General features: G+C 48.7%; 2 protein-coding genes across 3 annotated transcripts in view; one reads left to right on the plus strand and one right to left on the minus strand.

The window, feature by feature from the left end:
• Positions 1-23,750, minus strand: part of trim44 (tripartite motif containing 44) — a 129,535-nt gene that overhangs the window by 101,405 nt on the left and 4,380 nt on the right. The gene's annotated exons all lie outside the window — the stretch shown is intronic.
• Positions 5,218-23,750, plus strand: part of LOC133111139 (inactive serine protease PAMR1-like) — a 38,105-nt gene continuing 19,572 nt past the window's right edge. Inside the window, exons 1-4 of one of the 2 annotated variants that reach the window (XM_061221281.1) lie at positions 5,218-5,531; positions 15,115-15,294; positions 17,717-17,842; positions 18,746-18,860. In XM_061221281.1, coding sequence (XP_061077265.1) covers positions 5,423-5,531; positions 15,115-15,294; positions 17,717-17,842; positions 18,746-18,860 — 530 coding nt within the window. In that variant the 5' untranslated portion in view covers positions 5,218-5,422. The remainder of the gene's footprint in view (positions 5,532-15,114; positions 15,295-17,716; positions 17,843-18,745; positions 18,861-23,750) is intronic. The other variant, XM_061221282.1, reaches the window with a different exon arrangement.

The raw sequence follows: 23,750 nt of genomic DNA on the forward strand, positions 1-23,750 counted from the left end.
GCCCAGCTCTGACTTCCTAACTGACAGGCCAAATTGCTGGACTGACAAAGGACAGGTACCCCCCACAGATGGAGGAATAATTTCAACTTTATAGTTTATGACAAATAGTTAAGAGCATGAATGCCAAACTAACTTATACTTTTCAATGTGAACCTCAGTGGAGTTCATCCAAACTACATCATCATTAGCCTACATCTGAGACGCCCCATCTTGTCAAATATGGAATTACAGGGACTCAACTCTGTGAACATCTGAAGATGGTAGAAGTACATCTTTTGCTGAATTTGTCCTTTAAATGTTTATTAGCAGGAAAGTACCATCTAATTGCAGGTTTCTAAAATGTTTGACAGCCCCAGGCCGAAATTCTCAAAGGCTTTATTTTCCTTTCTAGAATCCAGATTTGAGTATTCAAACAGATGACACCTTATGTTTGAGGCAGACTAAGCTGTAGGTCTGAGCTTGATGACATTTCTGGGATAAATTTACCCCTCATGGGAAAGACTCCGGAGGCGGAAAGGTCAAATGTCAGAAAGTAATTGTGTGCTTCGTCGACCCATGAACTCCGGCAGCTGTTTTCGCTCATTAGTACCACCGCCCGGCTGAAGAGCCGTGCCAATGAGCAAATCTAGGTGACTGGAGCAAAATTCTGGTAAGGATCTGCTAAAGTCAGGAGTTTTGCATGAAAAAGGAACAGCGCAGTTTTTGCCGATTGCTGAGGTGCAGCTTTTGGCAAGCGCAGTGGCAGTTTTTGGCAAGCGTGACGCGAGCACAGCCTCGCCACGTGTTGATAAGCACGCCACACCTGGACTACAGCTGCTGCAGGTAACCAGGGCAACGAGAGTCTGAACTCGGACCAAGGGGTCGGAAACCAGGGAAACGATGATGGGATGGATTTCCCTGCGCTGTGCTAGACAATGAGGTGCCATCCTCTCAATCCCATTTCAAACTGTGAATCAATACCAATCTCTTCCTCAGGCGGGAGAAGAGGGGGCACTCGCCCACCCGCCCCAGGGAAACGAACCCCCCCACCCCGCTTATGAAAGATGTGGCCAAACTCGTACTCAGAGCTGAGTCAGAGGACACAGATGGGAACACTTTGGCCGCTCTGCCCCAATGCAAGTCCATTAGGAATATGGGAGTGAAAGTGGGAGTTAAGAAGAAGAAAAACTAAACAAAAACAATGGGAGGTGTGCAATAATATGAAAGTACCCACACATTACACTCCCCTAACCACCACAACCCCCAACATCACACTCCCCTAACCCCAACACCCAACATCACACTCCCCTAACCTCCACAACATCACACTCCCCTAACCCCCACACCAAACATCACACTCCCCTAACCTCCACAACCCCCAACATCACACTCCCCTAAACTCCACAACCCCCAACATCACACTCCCCTAACCTCCACAACCCCCAACATCACACTCCCATAAACTCCACAACCCCCAACATCACACTCCCCTAAACTCCACAACCCCCAACATCACACTCCCCTAAACTCCACAACCCCCAACATCACACTCCCCTAAACTCCACAACCCCCAACATCACACACCCCTAACCTCCACAACCCCCAACATCACACTCCCCTAAACTCCACAACCCCCAACATCACACTCCCCTAACCTCCACAACATCACACACCCCTAACCACCACAACCCCCAACATCACACTCCCCTAACCACTGACCCCAGCCCCCCGACTACACTGCTCTAACCCCCCCCGCCCCCGCACCTCTCCTCTCTCCCCTCCCCCCGGCCCCGGGGCCTGACAGTGAGAGGAGGCAGGCCCGTGCCTGATGAGACAGACGTGCGTGTCGCAGACGGCTGTGGTGTCTGCCTCCTGTAACGACCCGTCACCTGAGGCTCACGGCCCGACCCGAGTTCACATCTCACCCCGAAACCCCCCCCCCCCTTCTACACAAGCACTGGGTCACAGGACCCCACTGCAGTTTCATACATACACGTGTGTGTGTGCGTGTGTGTGTGTGTGTGTGCGCGTGTGTGTGTGCGCGTGTGTGTGTGCGCGTGTGTGTGTGTGTGTGTGTGTGTGCGTGCGTGCGTGTGCGTGCGTGTGCGTGTGCGTGTGTGCGTGTGCGCGTGCGTGTGTGTGTGTGTGCGTGCGCGCAGGGGCATAGCTAGGAATTCCGGGCCCGTTAAAAAGAACATCCCTCTGGGACCCGCATCCCACTGGAGTTTCTGTGGGCTCTCTCTCTCCAGCTGTGGGCCCGCCTCCAGAGCTGTGGGGCTCCTAGAACCGTCAGCACCTTTCACCCCGTGTGGGCGTGTGTGCGGTCTCATTCAATTGATTCATATCACACTAATGTCCGCCCCAGGGCCACGTTCTGCATAATACCTTCATGGCTATTCATGGCAATATAATTTTTTTTCATTATTTTTTATGTTCATTATTTTTTATGTTTATTTGCACCACATGGTATGAGATCCTCGCCGCCCGTTTGGTTTTTGTTTTTTTCTTTTTCTTTTCAGTGCTGGAGGATTCCTGTCTTATGTCCTGTTGTTAAATTAGCAGAATGCTTATTTTTTCCCCCACTCGTACGGTCTGAGAAACAATAGCCAGCGACGGCTAAACTCACTTCCCACACTGTGCTAATCACTATGCCGTTACTAGTACACAAAGCCCCCCCTCTGGAAAAACACAACAACAGCGGCCATTTACCAAGGTTACTGTCCTCAAAGTTATGTGTCACATCCCTGAGATCTCCTCCCACATTTCCCTCTGGTATCTCCTGCGCCCAGAAACAGATCCAGCGTCCACTGTGTAGCGCACAACATTACGGGGTGGATTCTGGGTCAGCATAAACAAAGCCCTGCAAATTCTGAGATCCACTGACACACACCACCACCTCCCTCCCCCTCCAGCGTGTGATAGACTTTGTGTACTTAATAACGCGGCAGTGACTTTGAAGACTGAACGTGTTATCGTTACCCACAAGCGCTTCTGACCGTGAGCGATGTTGACTTCCAACCGTAAAACCGTGGAACAGTCAGTCCCCTGTTTATCAACACAAGCTGCTTTTTGCGCAGAGTCAGCAAGGCAGACTTCCACAGCCTCCACACAATCCCTCACAACTCCTCCGCAGGCTTCTCGTGATGGTGCCTGCGGAGAGCCTCACTGGGGGGTGAAACCCCCGGACGGCGGGGGAGCCGGCTGACACCCCTCCCAGGAACCCCACTGCTTCGGTTCCCTTCCCTTACGGCCGGATCGGGTTGCACAACATGGGGGCGTGCGGGGGTCCAATCGCAGCCCGACCCGCCCAGATCTCATCGCTGTTCATCATGAGCCCCGCAGCGTCGGATCAAACGGCATGGGGACCGTGAACGATAACAGGGGTTTGGGGGTGGAGGGGTGGGGTGCCCCACTTTCGGAAACACCGCCCAGGGGTTCCCCTTTCTGCCGCTCTCCGCTTCTTTTTGATTCCAGTCCAGCTGCTTTTTGGAGAGGAGCGATGATATTTCATAGTAGTTTTTTATATATATATATATATAAATATATAGATATTTGTTTTATTGAACTATTTGAAACTTGAGATATGATTGTTGGATCGTGGATCTCTGAGGTTTCAGACAATGGGGTTCCCAAGCAGCCTAACCAAAATAAACCCGGTTTAAAGAAACAACAACAACGCCCAGTGATGCATTACCACAGCTGAAACATGCAGAAGAAATCTACAGGAGCTTTTGAAAAAGCAGGACCAGGCAGAGCAGGGATCAGAAAGGGCTGAGAACGGCTGGTTTTCCCACCCACCCTTTACCTGGGAGTCAGGGGTGAAGACGGCCTGGCCAATCAATGGCACTAATTGTTCAGTAAATTACCTTTAGGAAAGGCAGTCAAGGCCTGTGCACTATCTTCATGCTTCTTGGACTGTGAAACTGGCATTTCTGCCTACAGGCGGCCTGTAGCGTACTGGTTAAGGTATATGATTGAGACCCACAAGGTCGGTGGTTCAATCCCCAGTGTAGCCACAATAAGATCTGCACAGCCGTTGGGCCCTTGAGCAAGGCCCTTAACCCTGCATTGCTCCAGGGGGAGGATTGCCTCCTGCTTAGTCTAAAAATCAACTTTGGATAAAAGTGTCAGCCAAATGACATGTAGCGTGTAGCGAAGATCCGTGATGTCGCAGCAGAAGAAAGAGTACAATGATTTTACATTTACATTTTTTACATTTTTTGTCATTTGGCAGACGCTTTTAATCCAAAGCGACTTACAAGTGCATAGGTTCTACCATAAGTCAAAGCATCACATCCAGAACTAGCAAAATACACATGAAATGCTGTTCTAAACATAGTCGTATCATAAATTTTTTTGGGGGGGGGGGGGGTTAGACAAGGATAGGGATATCAGAAAGGAGGGGCAGGGGAAATCAGGAGGGAGGACAAAGGTAGAGTTTGAAAAGGTCGGATTTGAGTCTGCGTCAATAGACAACGATGGCCATGGCATTATGCATATTTACCTACCCGAGACTAACCATAGAGGAATCCCACTCACACATTCACACATTCCTGATTGGGAATCGGTGCCCTTGCATTCTCCCCAGACAAGGAGCGTGTTTACCATGCTTATCAATGGCCCTTTTGTGTCTGTGAAAAGCAAACTTTGAGACTTTCAGAGCTGCATGTGTATCAAGCATCATTTGTTGGGTGATAAGAGACAATAATACTCTGTAGAAACGGTGTGGGTGAATGCTGTCAGCTTAAATGCCTGCCTGTCTTGGATTGGATTAAACAGCATTGTCTATGTCTGTCGGTCAGGGCCCATGTGAGAGGAGAATATGTCAAATAGCTTTCTGTCTCTCTGTCTCTCTGTCTCTCTGTCACCCTGTCACCCTGTCACCCTGTCACCCTGTCACCCTGTCTGTCACTCTGTCCCTCTTTCTCAATCACTCTGTCTCTATGTCACCCGGTCTCTCTCTATCACTCTGTCAGTCTATCTGTCTGTCACTCTCTCTCTCTCTCTGTCTGTCTGGGCTTGTGTGAGAGGAGAATGGGTTAATGAGAGTTCCTCCTGCTGGAGGCTGGTTTCATTCAGCAGTGGTGACGTCACTCCTGAGCGCTGGAGCGGTGTTTTGGGAAGCCCTATCCTGACTGAAACATGAAGCCGAGAGAGAGAGAGAGCGAGAGAGCACAGGAAAGAGAGAGAGAGAGAGAGAGCACAGTAGAGAGAGAGAGAGCAGGGGAGAGAGACAGCATGAGAGAGAGCACAGGAGAGAGAGAGAGAGAGAGAGAGAGCAGGAGAGCACAGGAGAGAGAGAGAAAGCAGGGCAGAGGGACAGCACAGGAGAGAGAGAGGGAGAGAGAGAGAGCAGGGGGCAGAGAGAGAGGAAAGAAAGAAAGAGAGAGAGTGATGTCAAACCAGCTGAGCTCAGAAAGTAAACAGTCCTCGGCCCTACAGCATGCTGTCTGCGGGACGCCAGCTGGTGGAGCTCAGCAGGGAGACGCTCTCTCTCCCAATCCTCCTCCTCACCCTCCTCTTCATCGCCCAGACGCCAGCCTGGCCACACGGTAAGATCACTTTCTCCCTCTCTCTCTCTCTGCCCCTCTCCCTTTCTTTCTTTCTCTCTCTTCCTTTGTTTTGTTTTTTATTTAAGTGAGGGGGGATGGAGGTGTGGGGGGTGGGGGGGGGAGTATCCGCATTCTGTTAAAAAAAAAAAACCGGACACTGGAGTGGTATCTGAGGAACTGTGTAAAAACACATATGGTGTGTGACTGAGTAAGAAGAAATGAAAACAGAGATCTAGAGGAGTTGAGGTGTGTGTCAAGGCTTTAGATGAAGCGGGGTAATGACTGGAGTTTATAGGTGAGGTGGGGGTTGAGGGGCTTTAAATCATCTCATGAATATTGACACCCGGGTCTGCCTTCTCCACACCAGCCAACCTGTCTGAGGTTCATTTCAACTTTCTAACGCCACGCACCCTCCAGTAAAAAAGGGAAAAAAAAGAAAAGAAAAGTGAAATGAGTTCTGAGTTATGCTTGACCATTTCTGAGTAAGTAATACTTTACTTGCAAGCCAATAGGAAAATTGCAAGACTTGCAAATCTCTGGGATTGGCTAAGTGGCTGCTTCTCTCAAAGCAACTGCTTTGTCTTGTGAAGCCGGACCCTGCAAATGAAATTGAAACTATAGAGAACACAAGTTCAGACTGCCTCCTGACTAAGATCAGAACAGAGATTGGAAATATTGTGCATGAGTTAAAGCATGCAGCACAGAGCAGTGATTGGTTGGCTCTTGAGACTCTCTCAGTATGACTTTGGGACTTGGGGCGCTTGTAAACGCGCGTAACGGCTCACGAGAGACTGAAGCAGGGAAACCCTTCTCCCCTGGGACACCACGGGGTGACAGGTCTATGACAACAACCCTGAGCTTCAGAACAAAGACAACTTCACACCGCAAACCAAAAAAATTCATCAACAAGTCTCAACAAGCACTTCAGCCTTATCTTGAGACATACAATCTTATTTCTTTTCGCTGAATAAGACAAAATATTGCCACTGAGTTAAGACAGCTTGACTTATTTCAAGATTTGCCAATGGGGTAAGAACATTTCACTGCAAACAGTAACTTAAAAAAAGCCAATATTTTCTGCTTGAGACAAAAAAAAGATAGTAAGTCTTATGGCAAGACTAAAATGCTTGTTAAGACACACTTTTGCAGTGAAGCAAAGCAGGAGCGGACAGTCCTGGGAATCGGAAGCAGATGAGCTTCAGAGCTCAGATTGGGATGTGGGCTCCTCAGAGGGCAGTCGCTGCTCTGTGGCGGCTGTAAGACTCTCTAAAGTAATGCGAATGACCGTATGACATGAGTCAGATCTTCCACTTTCTCTCTGCACCCCCACCCCCTATCAGTTAACGAGGCCATGCGTTCGCCAGCCCCAATGTGGGATGCAGTAAGAGTGTTTGAAGTCGCTCGGTAGTTGTCAGGGACTAAAGGGAACGGTAGTCAAGGGGGGGCTGGGGTGATTCAGTGGTCACAGGCAGGACGGTAGTCATGGGGTGGTTCAGTGGTCACAGACAGGATGGCAGTCACTGTGAATGATTAATCGGGCATTATCCCTTTGGCATTACCTCCCTTTAGACCGGCATTCCTCAGCGTTTGCGTCAGGCGGGTAAAGCCCCCAATGCTGAGTTTGGGGCATCCTCCTCCCTGTTGCCCCGCAGTTTCAGCGCCTCCCACTGACCCAGTGAGTGATCGAGGTGCTAATAACTTGTTTTGGTAACCCCCCCCGCAGAACTGATTTTGGAATTTTGGAAATCATGTTGGGGAGCTGAAAGGAAGAGACGGGGGAAGGGGGGGGAGCAGGTTACATCAGGAGAGCAGAAACCATTTCCCAAACAGGAAAGGAGGAAGATTGATCGGGTGTAATTATTCAACCCCCCTGTCCCGCAAGCTCAAACGTTACACAGCCGGTCTGACGGGACCATCGGGGGACTTCTGCGTTCAGCCTGCGTCGCTCCACACACGTGAGCTGGAAATGGAGCTTACCAGAACAAACGTTGCATTTAAAAGCCATTATAATTCCAACAACAGATCACGGTGGTCACTCTGGTTTGGTTTCGGAATATCGAGGGGGACGTTCCTCGGGAGTTTATTCGTGGCAGCCGTCTATGTTTGGACATAAAGATGTGTACATTAGACCTCCCTCCCTCCCTCCCTCCCTCCCCCACCCCCCTCCTCTTCCACCGAACGCACGGGAGCCCAGAGGACCGTACTCTTCCACGGCCGCTAGATCGCTCAAACGGCGAACAGCTGCGGGAGCCGAACCTCCGGGCCCCTGCGTGGTGAGTGCCGTAACCACGCGGTCCGCCCCTCTCGGCGGGGCGCGCACGGTTATTAGGCAAACCCTTGATCGCTACGGTTACTCATCGGACTGATCCGGGCACTAATAATAACGTCTGAAGAAACGCTCGCCCCCCCCCCCCGTCTGGGTGGCCAAAGCCGCAATGCAAAAACGGCAAAGATTTGGCGACCGCCATTTGCCGCAGGGGAGTGGGGTACGGGGGTGGAACTTGCGGTATGGACTCAAATATTCACTCAAAGCCTGCTCAAAGCGTGCAGATGTAAGGGTCACCCCTAAATGGGCTGGAACTGGCTGTTTTACAGGCTATTTTACACACCTCTGCGAGGATGGCTAAGTGAATCGGAGGCAGCTGTTGCAGCCAGCAGGGCAGAGCCACGGTGGGGATGGCTGAACCAGAACAGGCCGGTGACTTATTGCCATAGGGGGAGCCATTACAGTCACCAGGGCACGCACCGCAGGAAGATGAACCCCAGGGAAGGGACTTTGTTTGGCCTCTCTGCGGGACTACAAATCAGAATTGCACAGGGGAATTTCCTGGGGGAGCGTTTGACCCTGGATGTGTCGATGTCAGAGTTCCACTGGAGTGCGTTCCTCAAACGCTGATTCACCTCCTAGCTGGAGAACTTTTCAAAACATTTCATGATCCAACCACAACGTTAGTCACGCCTTCATATGTTCGATATGCTGACCACGATCATTCCAAGGCAAGCTGCCGATATCCGTTTGCCAAAGAACAGCAGCGGGGTTTGTTTAGAGACACCAAGCAACAGATATTATATTTGTCTAAATACATTTCATAGCAAGTCACGGAATGAGTGATATAATGTAATGCACTTCTCTGCAGCTGTGGGGTATATTTTACATTAGTAATAAAGGATTGTTTTAAAAAGGCGCAGGGGCTCAGCCAATGAGAAGGCCCACAGTGCTGCTGCCCCCGGTAACGTGCTGGTCTGGGGCCAGTTCCCGTGGCGATGGGGGGCGGGTGGGCGCTGGGTTTGGGGCCCCAGAGGGCGGGTCAGCCGGGCCCTGAGCAGCGGGAGGGTCACAGGGGTCAGCGGTTCTGAGGGCATCGGGTCAGGCCCAGCCGGACCGGGGGGGGTTTCTACAGCGATGATGTCAGTCTACATCCTCCAAAGGGCTGACCCTCCAACCACCCCATTGCAAACACCAAGTGTAAAGATGGGTCCATATGACATGACCCATAGACAACTTCCCCATAGCCACAGCCCAGGGTAAAGTTGAACCCATAGACAACTTCCCCATAGCTACAGGCCAGGCTAAAGTTGAACCCATATGACCAGTAATATTAGAGCCTTTGGGTGGAATGTGTGGGGATTATCTGGGGCCAGACCTAGGTAAAATAAGTGATCATTTAGGATACAGCTTTTCTGTACTTGATTGATCTTGCCTGGTGCAAATGAGCCAACCAAGAGGACCAGAAGGTGGGGGGGGACTATCTCATAGGTTCCAGTACACCAGACAAGCTCAGCAGAAAAGTATTTGAATCCAAAACAAGTATGTACTGTATTTGACCCAGGTCTGTCTGGGACACAGTGGAGGCTTGGATAATAACCATTTCTTCTTTTAATCTCATCTCTTTGTCTCATTCTCGATCACTCCCTCGCTCCTCCACTCTCTCCATCCCTCTCCTCCTCGCTTTCTTTCTTTCTTTCTTTCTTTCTCAAGCTGGAGTTTCACATTTTATGCCCTGATTATAGTGTTTGGGGGCTTTTGAATCATGATGGTGCTTAAGAAGACTGCTTGCACTCAATTGATGAAGGGCAATTTGTCTTGTTTAAAGTTTAATGTTTTTTCTTTTCTTGGACACGGTTATTGGGGTTTGTTTTTGTTGAACGTTCTGGATGGTTTCCTTTGTTTATTGGTTTTTTGGATCGCAAATGTCAGTATACATAGTGTGAGCCGAACATGGTAATAAAACAGGGCCTTAAAAGTTTAAAAATAGTCTCTTTCTTTCTCTCTTTCAGTCTTTTTCTGCCTCTGTTCCCATCTATCCCCCTCAATTCCTTCTCCTCTATCTCACCATCTCTTCTCTCTCTTTCCTTTTTTTTCTCTCTCTCCCTGAAATTCATGTCATAGCACATCTTCCACAACGCAACATCTGGGACGGAAAAAGGCGATAGCAATTACCCAGACCCCCCCCCCTAGAAACCACAGCGGACACGGTACGGGTTGCAGCTCAGCTGTCGTTTCCCCCCCGTTACCCCGGGATACCAGGGCGCAGACATCACAGCAGGCTGTCAGGAAAGGAATGCACCCCGACACTGCAGCGCTAAGCCTTCCCGGGGAATTTGGTTAAGTCAGGTGGCTGGCCCGTGGACTCTGCAGCGCGGGTGAATGAACGTGGGGATTTTGTTTTGGCGAAGGCCTTTGTGGTTAGGGCTGGACTCACACACGCGGGGATGTTTCAGCGTTGACACTGCCCCGGCACTGTGCGCGCACGCCTTGCTTTTGTTTGCACTTCCAATGATCTCAGACGGCACTGACGTGATTCATTCTGGAGGGAGCGAGGGAGCGCGTTCAGAGGAATAAAAACAAACCCGCACCATTGTGCGCGCTGGCTTAGCGGGACAAAGGAACGAAGGTAGACTGACGCGGGCTCAGAGAAATACGGATTCGGCCGTGTGTTTCGGAGGGAGACGGGGTGTTTTGCGGCGGTTGCCGTCAGCCGCTGGAGACACTGTGGAGAGAATGGACCCGCTTTGAGAGGAGCCCCACCCACCACAATTATGTTGTCAAATACAGAGAAGAAGAAAAAAAACAACCCAAATCCGTTATCGCTGCTAAGAATGTGACACCAGGAAGAAAGGGAAATGGAACAAAAACAAGCTTCTTCTCCAGAATTAGAGCCACTTACTCACACACACACACAGACACAGACACAGACACACACACTTACCGGCACACACACATGTACTTGCATGCCTGGACACAGACACACACACACACACACAGGCACAAAACAGACACGCGCGCACACACGCACTAAACACACATTCAAACGCACGCACAGAGCGTGGCATTAACGATCCTAACAGTTTTTGTGGTCCTTATAAGAGCCAGCAGCGAGTGGATGGGTTTGTGACAGGTGTTGAAAGAGGACTGAGGGATAAGTAGAGGGTGCTTAGCCATGCGTCTGCTTTGCATAAATCCCAACTCCCGAACGCGTTCCACCACACAGCTGTGCACCCAGAATCCTTTGCAACGGCGGTAAACTGTCATTACGTCTGAGGCGCCCCAAAGAGAGACGCTGGTGAAAGATCCGGAAGGTTCAGCAGTGCTCTTCTCCACTTTAAGCACATTAACTGAGTTAACTGCATAGTCAGAGTTCAGGTTTGCTCTCGATCATTATTACATTACATTATTGGCATTTGGCAGACGCTCTCATCCTAAGCAGGAGACAATCCTCCCCTGGAGCAATGCAGGGTTAAGGGCCTTGCTCAAGGATCCCAAGGCTGTGCGGATCTTACTGTGGCTACACTGGGATTAGAACCACCGACCTTGCGGGTCCCAGTCATTTACCTTAACCACTACGCTGCAGTCCATTGCACATACAGATTCATTGTAACAGCCATATAAAACAGGGGTGCCCCACTGTATACCAAGTACATTCGGCAGCCTTTCAGAGATTGTGAATCAGCTTCGCTGCAATGGGATTGTTTGTACTTGGGACAGTTTGTCAGTGGCACTTAAGATTCTCAGCGTGATCTTAGTTCTAATATAAAAGGATCTAAGTGAGTTTCACAAATGTCAATTTCAACAGAATGTTTTTAAATATTGATAGGCTAGATGCATTCCTCAGGTAACCAATGAAGATTAAAAGCAAGTGAAACAGCACTGTTGGTTTAGCTATGCTTCGGGAGACCACAAGGCCCACAGAAGCTCAGCCCTGGTGAATGTAAACAGAGTTAATAAAGATTTAGATTTCGACAGACTATTTGCATCTACATCACAGATGGGTGAGGGGGAGCTGGCTGCAGTGAGTCTAATGACAACACATTGCCTAAATGAATCACCGTCCTCCAGGAGACCAGTGAAATCACACTGGATACGGTCTGCTTTGTGGTCACGGACAGGACATTGTTGGTTGTGTTTTCATTACATTACATTACATTATTGGAATTTGGCAGACGCTCTTATCCAGAGTGACGTACAGTTGATTAGACTAAGCAGGGGACAATCCTCCCCTGGAGCAATGCAGGGTTAAGGTCCTTGCTCAAGGGCCCAACGATTGTGTGGATCTTATATCTACAGGCCGCCCCCCCGGTTTTCCTCAGACCCAGGAGAGAAAAGGCTTTAGTAATTTACATTTTTTCTTACATAATACACGTGTGTTGGATGACAAAAACACGTTGCCATGAAAACATTTTCAAAAATAAATGGTATCTATTTTTAATTGAATGTCCCCTATGTGAAGATAAATGCTGTATGGAGCTCAGGGAAGGCAGAATGTAATGTCCTTTACAGAGATGCAGGGTCTCAGCGGGATAAGGGCAGGGTTTTCTGCGACAGCCAAACCCTCCATCACTGAAGGCTGTTGAAAACATGTGTGCAGTGTCCACCATAACTTACACTATAACAAGAGGCGGGTTTGGCTCCTCATCTTTGGTCTGCCAGTGAACCGTCGTTGGTTTTCCACAAACGGATCCATTTCACACTTAGGACCTCACTCTGAGTCAATAATTCAATAAACCAAAAATGTAAACTCTTCCCAATGCTGTCGTTATCCAGCATGGCACATTTCTCACCGAAAACCACAAAGATGTTTGGGAAATTATGATCTGACAACTTACCGTATAATGTCCAGATATAAGGTAAATATTTAACATTGACTAATGGTACACATATCCATTTCTGAAATACTGCAACCATAAAAGGGTAATTCTCTCCTCAAGTCATATAATTTACAATGTTACACATACTGCATTCAGCAGCTGTAATTATATTTGGGGGGTTCAGACTACGGACCCGAGGAGTGCCAGACTGTAACAGGAGGAGAGGTTGAAGCCTCAAACATGATGGCAAACGCAGACCAGTGTAAAGTACTCTGAAAATGGAAAGGAAATATAAAAACACTATTTATTATTATCATCCAGTATCATTCAGTCACAAGGGACAGGCAGTCATCCATCACATGGTCCAATCAAGGATAACAAGAGAAAAAAAGAAAAAACAGTGCTACGTGTGATCCAAAAAATCTGTTTTTCCAAAAAGCTCATTTTGTCAACAAAGTTAAATAAACTTCCCTGGAATTCGGCGCTATTTCCTGGTTTTGCGCAACGGCAGCTGACCATGGCGACCAAGAGCGGCAGTGACGCAGGGTGGGTTTGCACAACCTGTCAGCCTGGCTTTCCCCCACTCTGTGTATATGAGCCTGGGCAGCGCACAGAAGCCCTGGCCCGGCTCCAGCGCTCCAAGATCCCTCAGCCAACGGCTGTTCTGGATCGCTCGTATTCATCAGCCATTTCAGTCCAGCGCCTGCGCCAATTCACTCACACGTCTCGCAGCGCACGTTGCCTTAACGACGGTGTTCCGAGTAACGGCATTATTAACTGTGATGGAATGCCTTTTCTTCTGGGGCCATACGGCAATTTGCGCAGGCGGTGCATTCTGGGTACAATTAGCAGAATCGACTCCAGCAGATTTGCCAGCCTGCTTTATGTCTAAACTGTCGATGCAAAAAAAAGTATCTGATGTACGTTTCCACTTGCTCACAGAAACCTCTGAAATTTAGCACGGAGGAAGAAAAAGCAGATGTCATTTCTATTTTAAATAAATGTGAGGTATAAAATCGACACAGAATATCCTGAGAAATACTTATTCTATTCAGTGTTGAATATAAACGGTTTGATTGTGTGCAGCTATAAAATATACTTGTAAATCTGTTAACGATATCACTAAATCTTCTCATTTAAACAATTATGTAACCAATATTTACTACCTAAAACACTTAAGAGGTTTATGAGGAGAGTTACATAATTTTACAAGAGAAGAATATATATTTTTTCCATACAGTATAAAACGAAACGATTTCAGACTCTTGGTGTATGCCTCTCATAGCACGGCACAACATCTGTGTTCCCCCTCTCCAGCTGAGCGTCTACAGACCGCTGCATAGCTATTAATCAGCAGCTCCAACAGTAATTCTCTGGAAGCATAACAGGGGCGCAGATTATGTTACCATAGAGAAACCGGCGCTGTTTAGAGGCAGCCGTTGGGGCTGGGTCCTGCGGAGAAGTCCGGGCGAAATTTGATTTAAGCACGATCGCTCAGAACTGCACACAAACAAAACACGTGTGCGCGCACGTCCACATCACGGAATGAAAATTCCGAAGAAGCCGCGTAGGGAATGGGGTGGAATGTATTGCGTGCTGCGGGAGGGGAGGGAAAGGCGTTCGCTGGCGACGCCAAGGCCAAGGTCTGCACATCATTCCTTTTTTGTTTTTTCCGCCCGGTTTCCGATGAATTTCCACTTGTCAGTCGCTGCTTTTAACTCAGACGTTGCGTAACGCGAGTATTCCTCTGACGCCGGCTCAGCACAACAACTCTCATCACAACTTGGCTGTAACATTCTTATTTAACGGTCTGAGAGCCCGATAGAATTAGGAGAAGGACTTTAAAATGTACCTTCAAAAAAGATCAGGCTGGATAGACATACAACTACCACTTTGTAAAGCACTCTTACGCAATTGCCGCGGATTATTATTTAGCATTAAGTATTTATATATAAAGGCTGAGTTTAGCACACACATTTTTTTAAATTGTGTAAGAACATTATATGGACAGAGCAATTAATGAAATGTTTTCATTAAGCTATTTTTTTTGCTCGTATTTCTTATAGCAGTGACACAATCAACTGCTGGTGTGCACTGAGGAGAAACCACTTTTGAAGGGTCACCTGTGGTCAGGTTGACACCAGTGCTTACAGTACATTCACAACTCTGCTCATCCGGGCGGCCTGTAGCGTAGTGGTTAAGGTACATGACTGGGAGCCGCAAGGTCAGTGGTTCGATCTCTCTGTAGCCACAATAAGATACACACAGCCATTGGGCCCTTGAGCGAGGCCCTTAACCCTGCATCGCTCCAGGGGAGGATTGTCTCCTGCTTAGTCTAATCAACTGTACGTCGCTCTGGATAAGAGCGTCTGCCAAAACCACCATTCACGTAATAATCCGTGTGTCATAACCAATACGAAGGACAGCGGTGGGTGGGACAAAGTGCCGTGTGTCCATCCGTCCACAAGGGTGTGCTAACGAGGCCGGTTTGTGTCAGACTACAGATCGTGGCACGACAACAACTGTCCCAGCGCGGAGTGGAGCATCATGTGTCGCGGCTGCTGCGAATACGACCAGATCCGCTGCAAGTGCCCCGCCCAGGGCGCCCTGGTGGGCTACGCCGTGCCCTGCTGCCGCAACGCCATCAACGAGTGTGACCCCTGCATCATCCACCCAGGTAAGGCAACATGGCTCAGGCAGTAAAGAGCAGTCGTCTTGGCAGTCTGAGGGTTGCCGGTTCGATCCCCCGCCCGGGCGCCTGTGTCGAAGTGTCCCTGAGCAAGACACCTAACCCCCAAATGCTCCTGACGAGCTGGTCGGCGCCTTGCATGGCGAGTGTGTGTATGAATGTGTGAGTGTGTGTATGAATGGGTGAATGGAGAAGCATTGGATAAAGGCGCTATATAGAAATTAAGTCAGGTCGCTAAATGAAAAGAAAATGGAAGAACTGTGCCATTGGGCCCTTAAGCAAGGCCCTTCACCCAAAAACTGCTCCAGGGCCTTTACCCCAGTTCACTCGCTAGCTCTGCCCACTTGCAACTACTCCCTCTGGCATTTCCTGCAGGGTGTCCTGGAAAACCAGAAACATGTTCTCAATAGACCTGCCCTGGTTACATGAAGGATTAAAATAAAATAATAAAATAAAAATTAAAAAAAATTAAAATTAAAATTTAAAAAAATCTGTACAACATTTGTATTGATGAATTTCAATTCAATTTCATTTTGTGAGTTGGGCTAGTGCCTGGGAGGCGGTTCTGGAGGCAGTTCAGCTGGGGAGAGGAGTCGGTAGCCGGTTCAGAGACAGCCGGTTTTGGCGTTCTGCCGGGAGCCCTGCGCTCTTCGTGATAAGTGCCACGAGATCGTTCACGGCAACAATAAGCGAGTCCCTGGCTTGTTATGAATTGCTGTTGCGCAAGTAATCCATCATCCATGCAGAGTGTTGTTGGCAATTTGCCCGCTCTCTTAGGGAACATGTCCTACAGGCAAGTGTGGAGTTCACGGAGACGGAGCGCAGACTGAGCGCTAACGCTACATTTCACTGCTGTGCCCATGCCATTCGCGGCAGGGATGCACATTAAACGCAGGGTGGCACACTAATAAGGGCACGGGACCTGACTTACGGTTTAAATACCAGGTGGGACTCTGCAGTCGTACCCTTTGGCAAGTTACGCAATCTTGATCACTCCATTATGTACCCAGCATAGTAGCTTTGTAGTGTGTGCAAAGCTACGTATCTAACATAGTAGCTAGCTCTGTAGTGTGTGCCCTACAACATATCCAACATAGTAGCTAGCTGTGTAGTGTGTGCACTACATATCCAACATAGTAGCTAGCTGTGTAGTGTGTGCACTACATATCCAACATAGTAGCCAACTCTGTAGTGTGTGCACTACATATCCAACATAGTAGCTAGCTCTGTAGTGTGTGCACTACAACATATCCAACATAGTAGCTAGCTGTGTAGTGTGTGCACTACATATTCAACATAGTAGCTAGCTTTGTAGTGTGTGCACTATGTATCAAAAATAGTACTTAGCTTTGTGGTGTTGCTGTGGGCCAGCGCTAACCAAATAAATATTAAAATCGAATCAAATTGTTGAATTTATTTTGTTTCTCTCACTGTGTTGCACAGCTACTGAGGTCCTTAAGAATGTGTGGGCCGGTCATGCCACTCTTTCTGTCAACATACTTATTTCCAAAAGACAGAAAAACACTGCTGTATATAGCCATACATCTCACATGCCATATATATCAAATCTGTCCTTTCCCAATGTCCTTTTTCAAAAATGAGACCGTTCAGGATGGAGGCGTACTGCTCCGTCAGCTCGAGGTCTGGACGGGGAAACACAGCGAGACCTTTGTTTTTGTTTTGGGGACGGACGTGTTTAGGGTCCGTCGGGGACCGGGGACGCGGTGAGCTCGGTGTTGTGTAATTGTTGATTACGAGCACCTGGGCCGTCGGGACCACGGAGTCGCTCGGTCCTCGTGTTCTCCGCCGGGGGGGGGGGGGGGGGGGGGTCGACAGCTGTTCGTAATCACACCCAGACCCGGAGAGTGTTGTATGGAACTGGTTCTGAAAACATCAAAACCGACCCCCCCCCTCTCCACCCCCACCAGCAAATAATATAAATCCGTCATCTGCATCCCCATGTGCTGCCTGGGATGGCGGAGGGTGTGTGGCGGTTTTCGCGGTGGTAGCGCGGGGGGGAAGCCGCAATGTTTGCAATGACACGGCCAATGATACTCACTCAAACATGGTTTCCTGCCGGATTGTTCTGTCCTGTCTTTGACTCGGGGCCCAAACCAGAAATTAATCTCTACAGAAACCGCGCTGTTTCTATTTCAGGAAGCTGGATGGACCCTTTGGGTGTTCCCCTTTGTTTGGGGGGGGATCTGATGACTTTTCCAGTTCAGTGGGCTGGGGGTTGCTGCCACTGAGAAAAAGCATGTGTTTATGTGTTTAGTACAGTATATCATAAAAGAGCTTTGTGTTGCAGTTTTGTCAAGTCTTCACTCTTACAGTTTCCTACCTTACACTTTGTTTTTCTCTCTCTCTGTTCTCTCTCCCCCTCTCTCTCCATCTCTCTCTCTGCTCCCAGGTTGTAGTATCTTTGAGAACTGTAAGCGCTGTAACAACGGAACGTGGGGCGTGAAAGACGACTTCTTCATCAAGGGAAAATACTGCACAGAGTGCCGACCGGGATGGTCAGGGGGAGACTGCATGAGTGGGTATTCTGTGTGTGTGTGTGTGTGCCCACACGTGCGTGTGTGTGCACATGTGTGTGTGCGCACATGTGATCGAGTGTGTGTGTGTGTGTGTGTGTGTGTGTGTGTGTGTGTGTGCATGTGTGAGCGAGTGTGTGTGTGCGTGCCCGTGTGTGTATGTGTGCGTGTGTGCGCGCACGTGATTGAGTGTGTGTGTGTGTGCATGTGTGAACGAGTGTTTGTGCGTGCCCCATGTATGTGTGTGCATGTGTGTGTGTGTGTGTGCGTGTGCGCACATGTGAGCGAGTGTGTGTGTGCATGCCCGTGTGTGAGTGCATGTGCACGTGAGCTACTGTGTGTGTGCGTGCCCATGTGTGTGTGTGTGTGTGTGTGTGCGCGCATTGTGTGTGGGTGGCTGTGAGTCCGTGTCTGTGTGCACGCGTGTCTGTGTGTGCGCGCGCGTGTGTGTGTGTGTGTGTGTGTGTGTGTGCGTGTACGTGTCCCCCGTGTGTGTGGGTGGCTGTGAGTCCGTGTCTGTCTGTGTGCACGCGTGTGTCTGTGTGTGCGTGCGTGCGCGCGCGCGCGCGCGTGTGTGTGTGTGTGTGTGTGTGTGTGTGTGTGTGTGTGTGTGTGTGTGTGCGTGTACGTGTCCCCCGTGTGTGTGGGTGGCTGTGAGTCCGTGTCGGCGCGTGTGCGTGTTTGGAATGTTTCCCGATGCTAGGACATTGTTGTGAAGGTCACACCTCCCAGTCTGTTCCTGTGGTTCCGCAGTGACATGTTAACAAAGCATTTCTTTTGCATTACATGGTTACAATATGCAAATGTCAGTATGCAGGTGCTTGTAAACAACTTTAACAGCAGCTCAAAGTGCCATCTCCTTCCCTGATCCAGGATAATGACTCTTTTCCCCCACCTCTTCCCAGCGTGTGGAGGCGTCATACATAAAGCCCACGGGCACATCGTCGTGGAGAGCTACCCCACCAACGCTCACTGTGAGTGGACCCTGCACGTCGACCCTGGGATGACCGTCGAGATCAGGTAGGCAAAACCGACCAATCCCTGCCCTGCAACTGGGCATTAGTTTAGCATCTTTAATCAGGACAATTAAAAAAATCTCCACGTATATAACAGAGCATGAATTTAATTTAATTTCATTATGATTAAAGACCCCCTCTCAGTTTGGAGAGCCTTCCTGTCCTGTTGGCAAGGGATTTTCTGCCGCATGAAAAGAGTTCACATTGCGCCCCACCAGCACCCCACCACCCCAGGCCCCCCCCCCCCCCCCCCATCCTGGCAAAGTTACCGTCTCAAGTGAAAACAGTTGCACAAGGTCTAGAAAGTGAAAAGAAATTTGAGAAATGATGACAAGTACACTTCTTGTTTTGGGTCATAATTTATTCATAACTTCCTTCGAAAGTGCATTTATAATAGGAACTACGGCACAGATGCTTCCAGAGACAGGCTCAATCTTATATTATTAGTCTGCAGTGAGGAGAAACAATTGGCACAGTCCCACTTAGTTTAAGGCAAGCATTATTTGGCCATGGTCCCCTAGGATATTGTAGCATTAACAGGCACACTGTACTGAAATCCCAAAGGCTACCAGTCAGCAGAAGATTTTCATCTTGAATCACTGCCGCTAGAACTCTCCTGTAGTACAGTGTGTAGGTAAAGTAGTCCCTGGTTTGGGGGCGAGTGCAATGGGGCGGGTGCAATGTGGCGGCCTGTAGCGTAGTGGTTAAGGTAAATGACTGGGACCCGCTAGGTCGGTGGTTCGATCCCCGGAGTAGCCACAATAAGATCCGCACAGCCGTTGAGCAAGGCCCTTAACCCTACATTGCTCCAGGGGAGGACTGTCTCTTGCTTAGTCTAATCAACTGTACGTCCCTCTGGATAAGAGCGTCTGCCAAATGCCATTAATGTAATGTACTGTAATGGAAGAGTGCATATTCTTCAGCCCTACTGCTTTTTTTGTGGGTTGGAGGGGCAGAGAGGGGCAACTTGAAAGGTTCCAAGTGATTCCAAATTAGGGAGTAAAGAAAGGGGATGGACCAGGACACACACGACATTTAAGCAATTAGCACTTGCTCTTACTGACGATGGCTTACAGAGCTTACAGTCCTTCTGCATACGATCCATTTGCAGCCGGACACTGAAATTTCAGGTGGAAAACCTTGCTCAAGGATACAGCCGAGGCTGTAGTGAATTAGCCTTGAAACCACTCGCCTGCACCACAGTTTCTCTCCCTAGTCCACGTTGCTCTCCAGACCAACAAATCACCTTTCCAGACGGGAACACTCTGTCTTCGGTGCCAGAGAACGTAATTAAAATCACATTATTTTCTCCATTACAACATACAATACCGGTTCTCCGAAAGCAGAGGCTGTGGAACTCTGGAGGGAGTTTTTTACGGGCAAAACATTTTACGCAAGACTCAGGCACACATGCTCAAGACCCAAGGAGGGGTGAGGCTGATGTTTTGGTACAGCGTCCTATTGGGAAATAACATAGTAATAGTTATAGCTTTGTTTTTCCTTCACTCACAGGGCTCTTTCCAGTTGGTTAGTTTTACCTCCTCTCTCTCTTTCCTTGCCTCCTTCCCTTGCCTCCTTTCCTCCACCCATCGGAGGTGTCAAGGAAAAGAAACCAAGGAGGGGACTCAAGGAAAGAATGCAAAGACAGAATAATCGAGGAAAAATGTATTAAGCGTGTGGAATGTATGGCGTCAGTATGGAGGCATGTCAATAATAGACGTGACAAAAGTTGGATCCACAGGTCGATCATTCAAAGGACGCCCTCAGGTTTCCTTGCTCAAGAATCCTTCGGGAGCCTCCTAGCTCCTTGCTCCTTCAAGGAGCATTTAAGAGGTTTGAATGTCCCGAAAGACGACAGACCTCAGTCGATTTCCGGGACAGTCGAGGAACGAGGAGAAAGCAAAGGACAAAATAAGCCATTTATATTATCTGCTCAACAAAGACGGCATCGGTGAGAAAGAAAAAAAACTTGATTAAGTGCCCTGCAAATTGTATGCACATGGGCATGGCACAACATCATTTCAGTTTAGTTTTACGATGTGCACAACATGAAGATGATAAATCACATGAGGTTTCGTGCTGCTTCAGTGAGATCATCCCCAGAAAATGAGCAGTCATGAGCTCTGACGTGTGAGGGGCTGTCTGCTGTCAGCAGAGATATTGTGGATTTAATACACCCCTTTAAAGTCTGTGACTCTTCCTATGAACACACCAATGCCCCCATCCAGTTACACACACGTCCATTCAGACAAATAGCATTCCTGCACGTAATTCCACTGTGAATTATGAAAAGAAACGCGCTCATCTCAATACATAAAAATGAATCTGGGTGCTACAAAACTATTTAATTAATTAACTCATTTACTTCAGTCCACTGGCCTTATCAGTGCCAGGGCCTGATTCGGGCCTCCTGAGTGCAGCACTGCTAGTGCAGCCCTGCTCAGAGATGCTGGACGGTGGTTGCCTTCATAGTTCTGATGGTTTCAGTTTGTTCCAGACCGCAGCGCATGCTACAGAGACAGTATAGTTTTGTTTGACAATCCGAATCAATACGGTCACAAGTTTTTGGCAACGCACGGACCCTCCACCCGCATCAGAATCTCCGGAACCACAACCACCGTCCGGGCCCCTCGGTACGGAGGCTACCGGATTAAGTATGAATCACGGCTTTACGATTCTCGCACTTTCCAAAATCCACCGGATAACAGACATTATGTCTGAAAAACATGAGGTCACGCATCTCCCTTCGCCACCTGAAATAAGCGTCTGAGGTTTAGAGTGACTGTACGTTCAGTACGGGCTGAAACCAAACCTTTCGGAATGAAGTCTGGCTTCCAGAACCTTCCTTCACTCAACCTTCCTTTTCCTTTGAGCAGCTCTGTGTTACTGGCGAGCAGCACGACTCTCACCACGTTAAATACAACTTCTGTCAATGGCCTTGACTAAAATCGTCCGTTAAAATGCCGAAAGTGTCATTGTAAAATTGATTTAAAGTTTAAAACGTTTTTTGTCTGTTGCGACCTTGTGGGATGCAATAGTGCCGCTGCAAAGGCAGGATCGTAGCCACGTTTGAACACGTGCACGGCTGTTACTCTACCCACTAATCAAAAAGTAACTTGGGTTACTGCTGCTACACAGATAAGCGTCACGGTCAATGGAAATGTCCGTCACTTCCCAGCCTCGACATATGGAAGGCATCAGACCCTAACGGAGGAACTGGTGAATCTTTTCTCAATTTGACAGAAAGCGCTGCGTGACACACTTTGAAATAGTGCAATTTAGAGGAATGGCCTGTCGGCAGACCTCAAAAACGTTGAACGCTTTGGAAGGGAAAGGTGTCCCTTCCTAAGGTGAGCGAGAAGGCGAGTGCGTCTCTTCAGAAGTGTTAAGGCGCTGGAAGTTAAATAACTTACAGAGAGCGACATACAGTTGATTAGACTAAATGGTAAATGGTAAATGGTTTGGATTTATATAGCACCTTTACCCAAAGCGCTGTAGAATTGATGCTTCTCATTCACCCATTCATACACACACTCGCACACCGACGGCGATTGGCTGCCATGCAAGGCGCCGACCAGCTCGTCAGGAGCATTTGGGGGTTAGGTGTCTTGCTCAGGGACACTTTGACACAGCCCGGGCGGGGGATCGAACTGGCAACCCTCCGACTGCCAGACAACTGCTCTTACTGCCTGAGCCATGTCGCTCCTAAGGGGAGACAATCCTCCCCTGGAGCAATGCAGGGTTAAAGGCCTTGCTCAAGGGCCCAATGGCTGTGCGGGATCTTATTGTGAGTCCTGCAGGTCTGGCCAATGTACAGTGTTTAGCGGTCGGCCTGGTGGTCTCCCCCACTCTCTCAAATCCACGTGCTATCTCCCTGCCTGGATCCAGCTGGCCGCGGCTCTAACACCGTCCAGCAGCGTAGTCGCACGGCTCATGAATCACAGGTTAAGTGAGGATAAGCGTTACGTAAGATGTAGCTCATTCAGCCCGCTCGGGAAGCGTTGACAGCGGCACAAGATTTCCGCAGGGCTCCTATAGGGCCACAGTGTGCCTACGGCGTGAGGAAGCGCCCACGCTGCCAAGAGGAAACCATTACATGTCACCGTTGCACATTCATGGCATTTTTAAAGCTCTATTTTAGCTACGCGATTTAGGCTATACATATATGGTCAAACCAAATATGACCAAAAATTGAGAGAATTGACTCTCAAGGGTGCATGCTTATTTAAGCAATCATTAAGCACATACAATAATAATAAATAATTATTCAGCTCATGCTTTTATCAAAGCGACTTAGTTGATTAGACTAGTGTAAGAACCCCCCAAATACACCAAATCATCAAATAAAGAGTCACAAAACAGCGGTAACAACAATGGCCCTGCTGATGTTATCTCTGTCTGTCTAACAAATCTGGTTAACCTTTGTAGCACAGCTGGATGCTGACTCACAGGTAACTTGCATTACCTGTGGTTTATTCCCACAAGATCTTTATTCGGCAACGGGTGTACCACACCACCAATGACACCAAACTATTTCCAACAACATTAGCTATCTAAAGACACCAAACACTGTATGTGGGGAAAACCCATGGTTTATACAGTGCTATTTCAACTCAACAGTTCTGGGAGCATTCCACTGAGGTGGCAGAGTTGCGCAGAGGCAGCACAATGATGGGAGCAATAGTCCTGTATTGAAGAGCACTGTCTTTTCATCAAACCTTGCAGACCCTGTGTCAACATGGTCGACACAGTCTGTTTCCTTCTGGGGGTCTGCAGAGAGGCACACTTGTGTAAAATGCCCTACAGTAGGCAGGGAGGCCCAGCAGCAGTGCAGATCTTATCGTGGCTACACCAGGTCTTGGATCACCAACCTTCCGGGTCCCACTCATGTACC

Source organism: Conger conger, chromosome 15 (genome assembly GCF_963514075.1).
Source record: "Conger conger chromosome 15, fConCon1.1, whole genome shotgun sequence".
Taxonomy (NCBI): domain Eukaryota; kingdom Metazoa; phylum Chordata; class Actinopteri; order Anguilliformes; family Congridae; genus Conger; species Conger conger.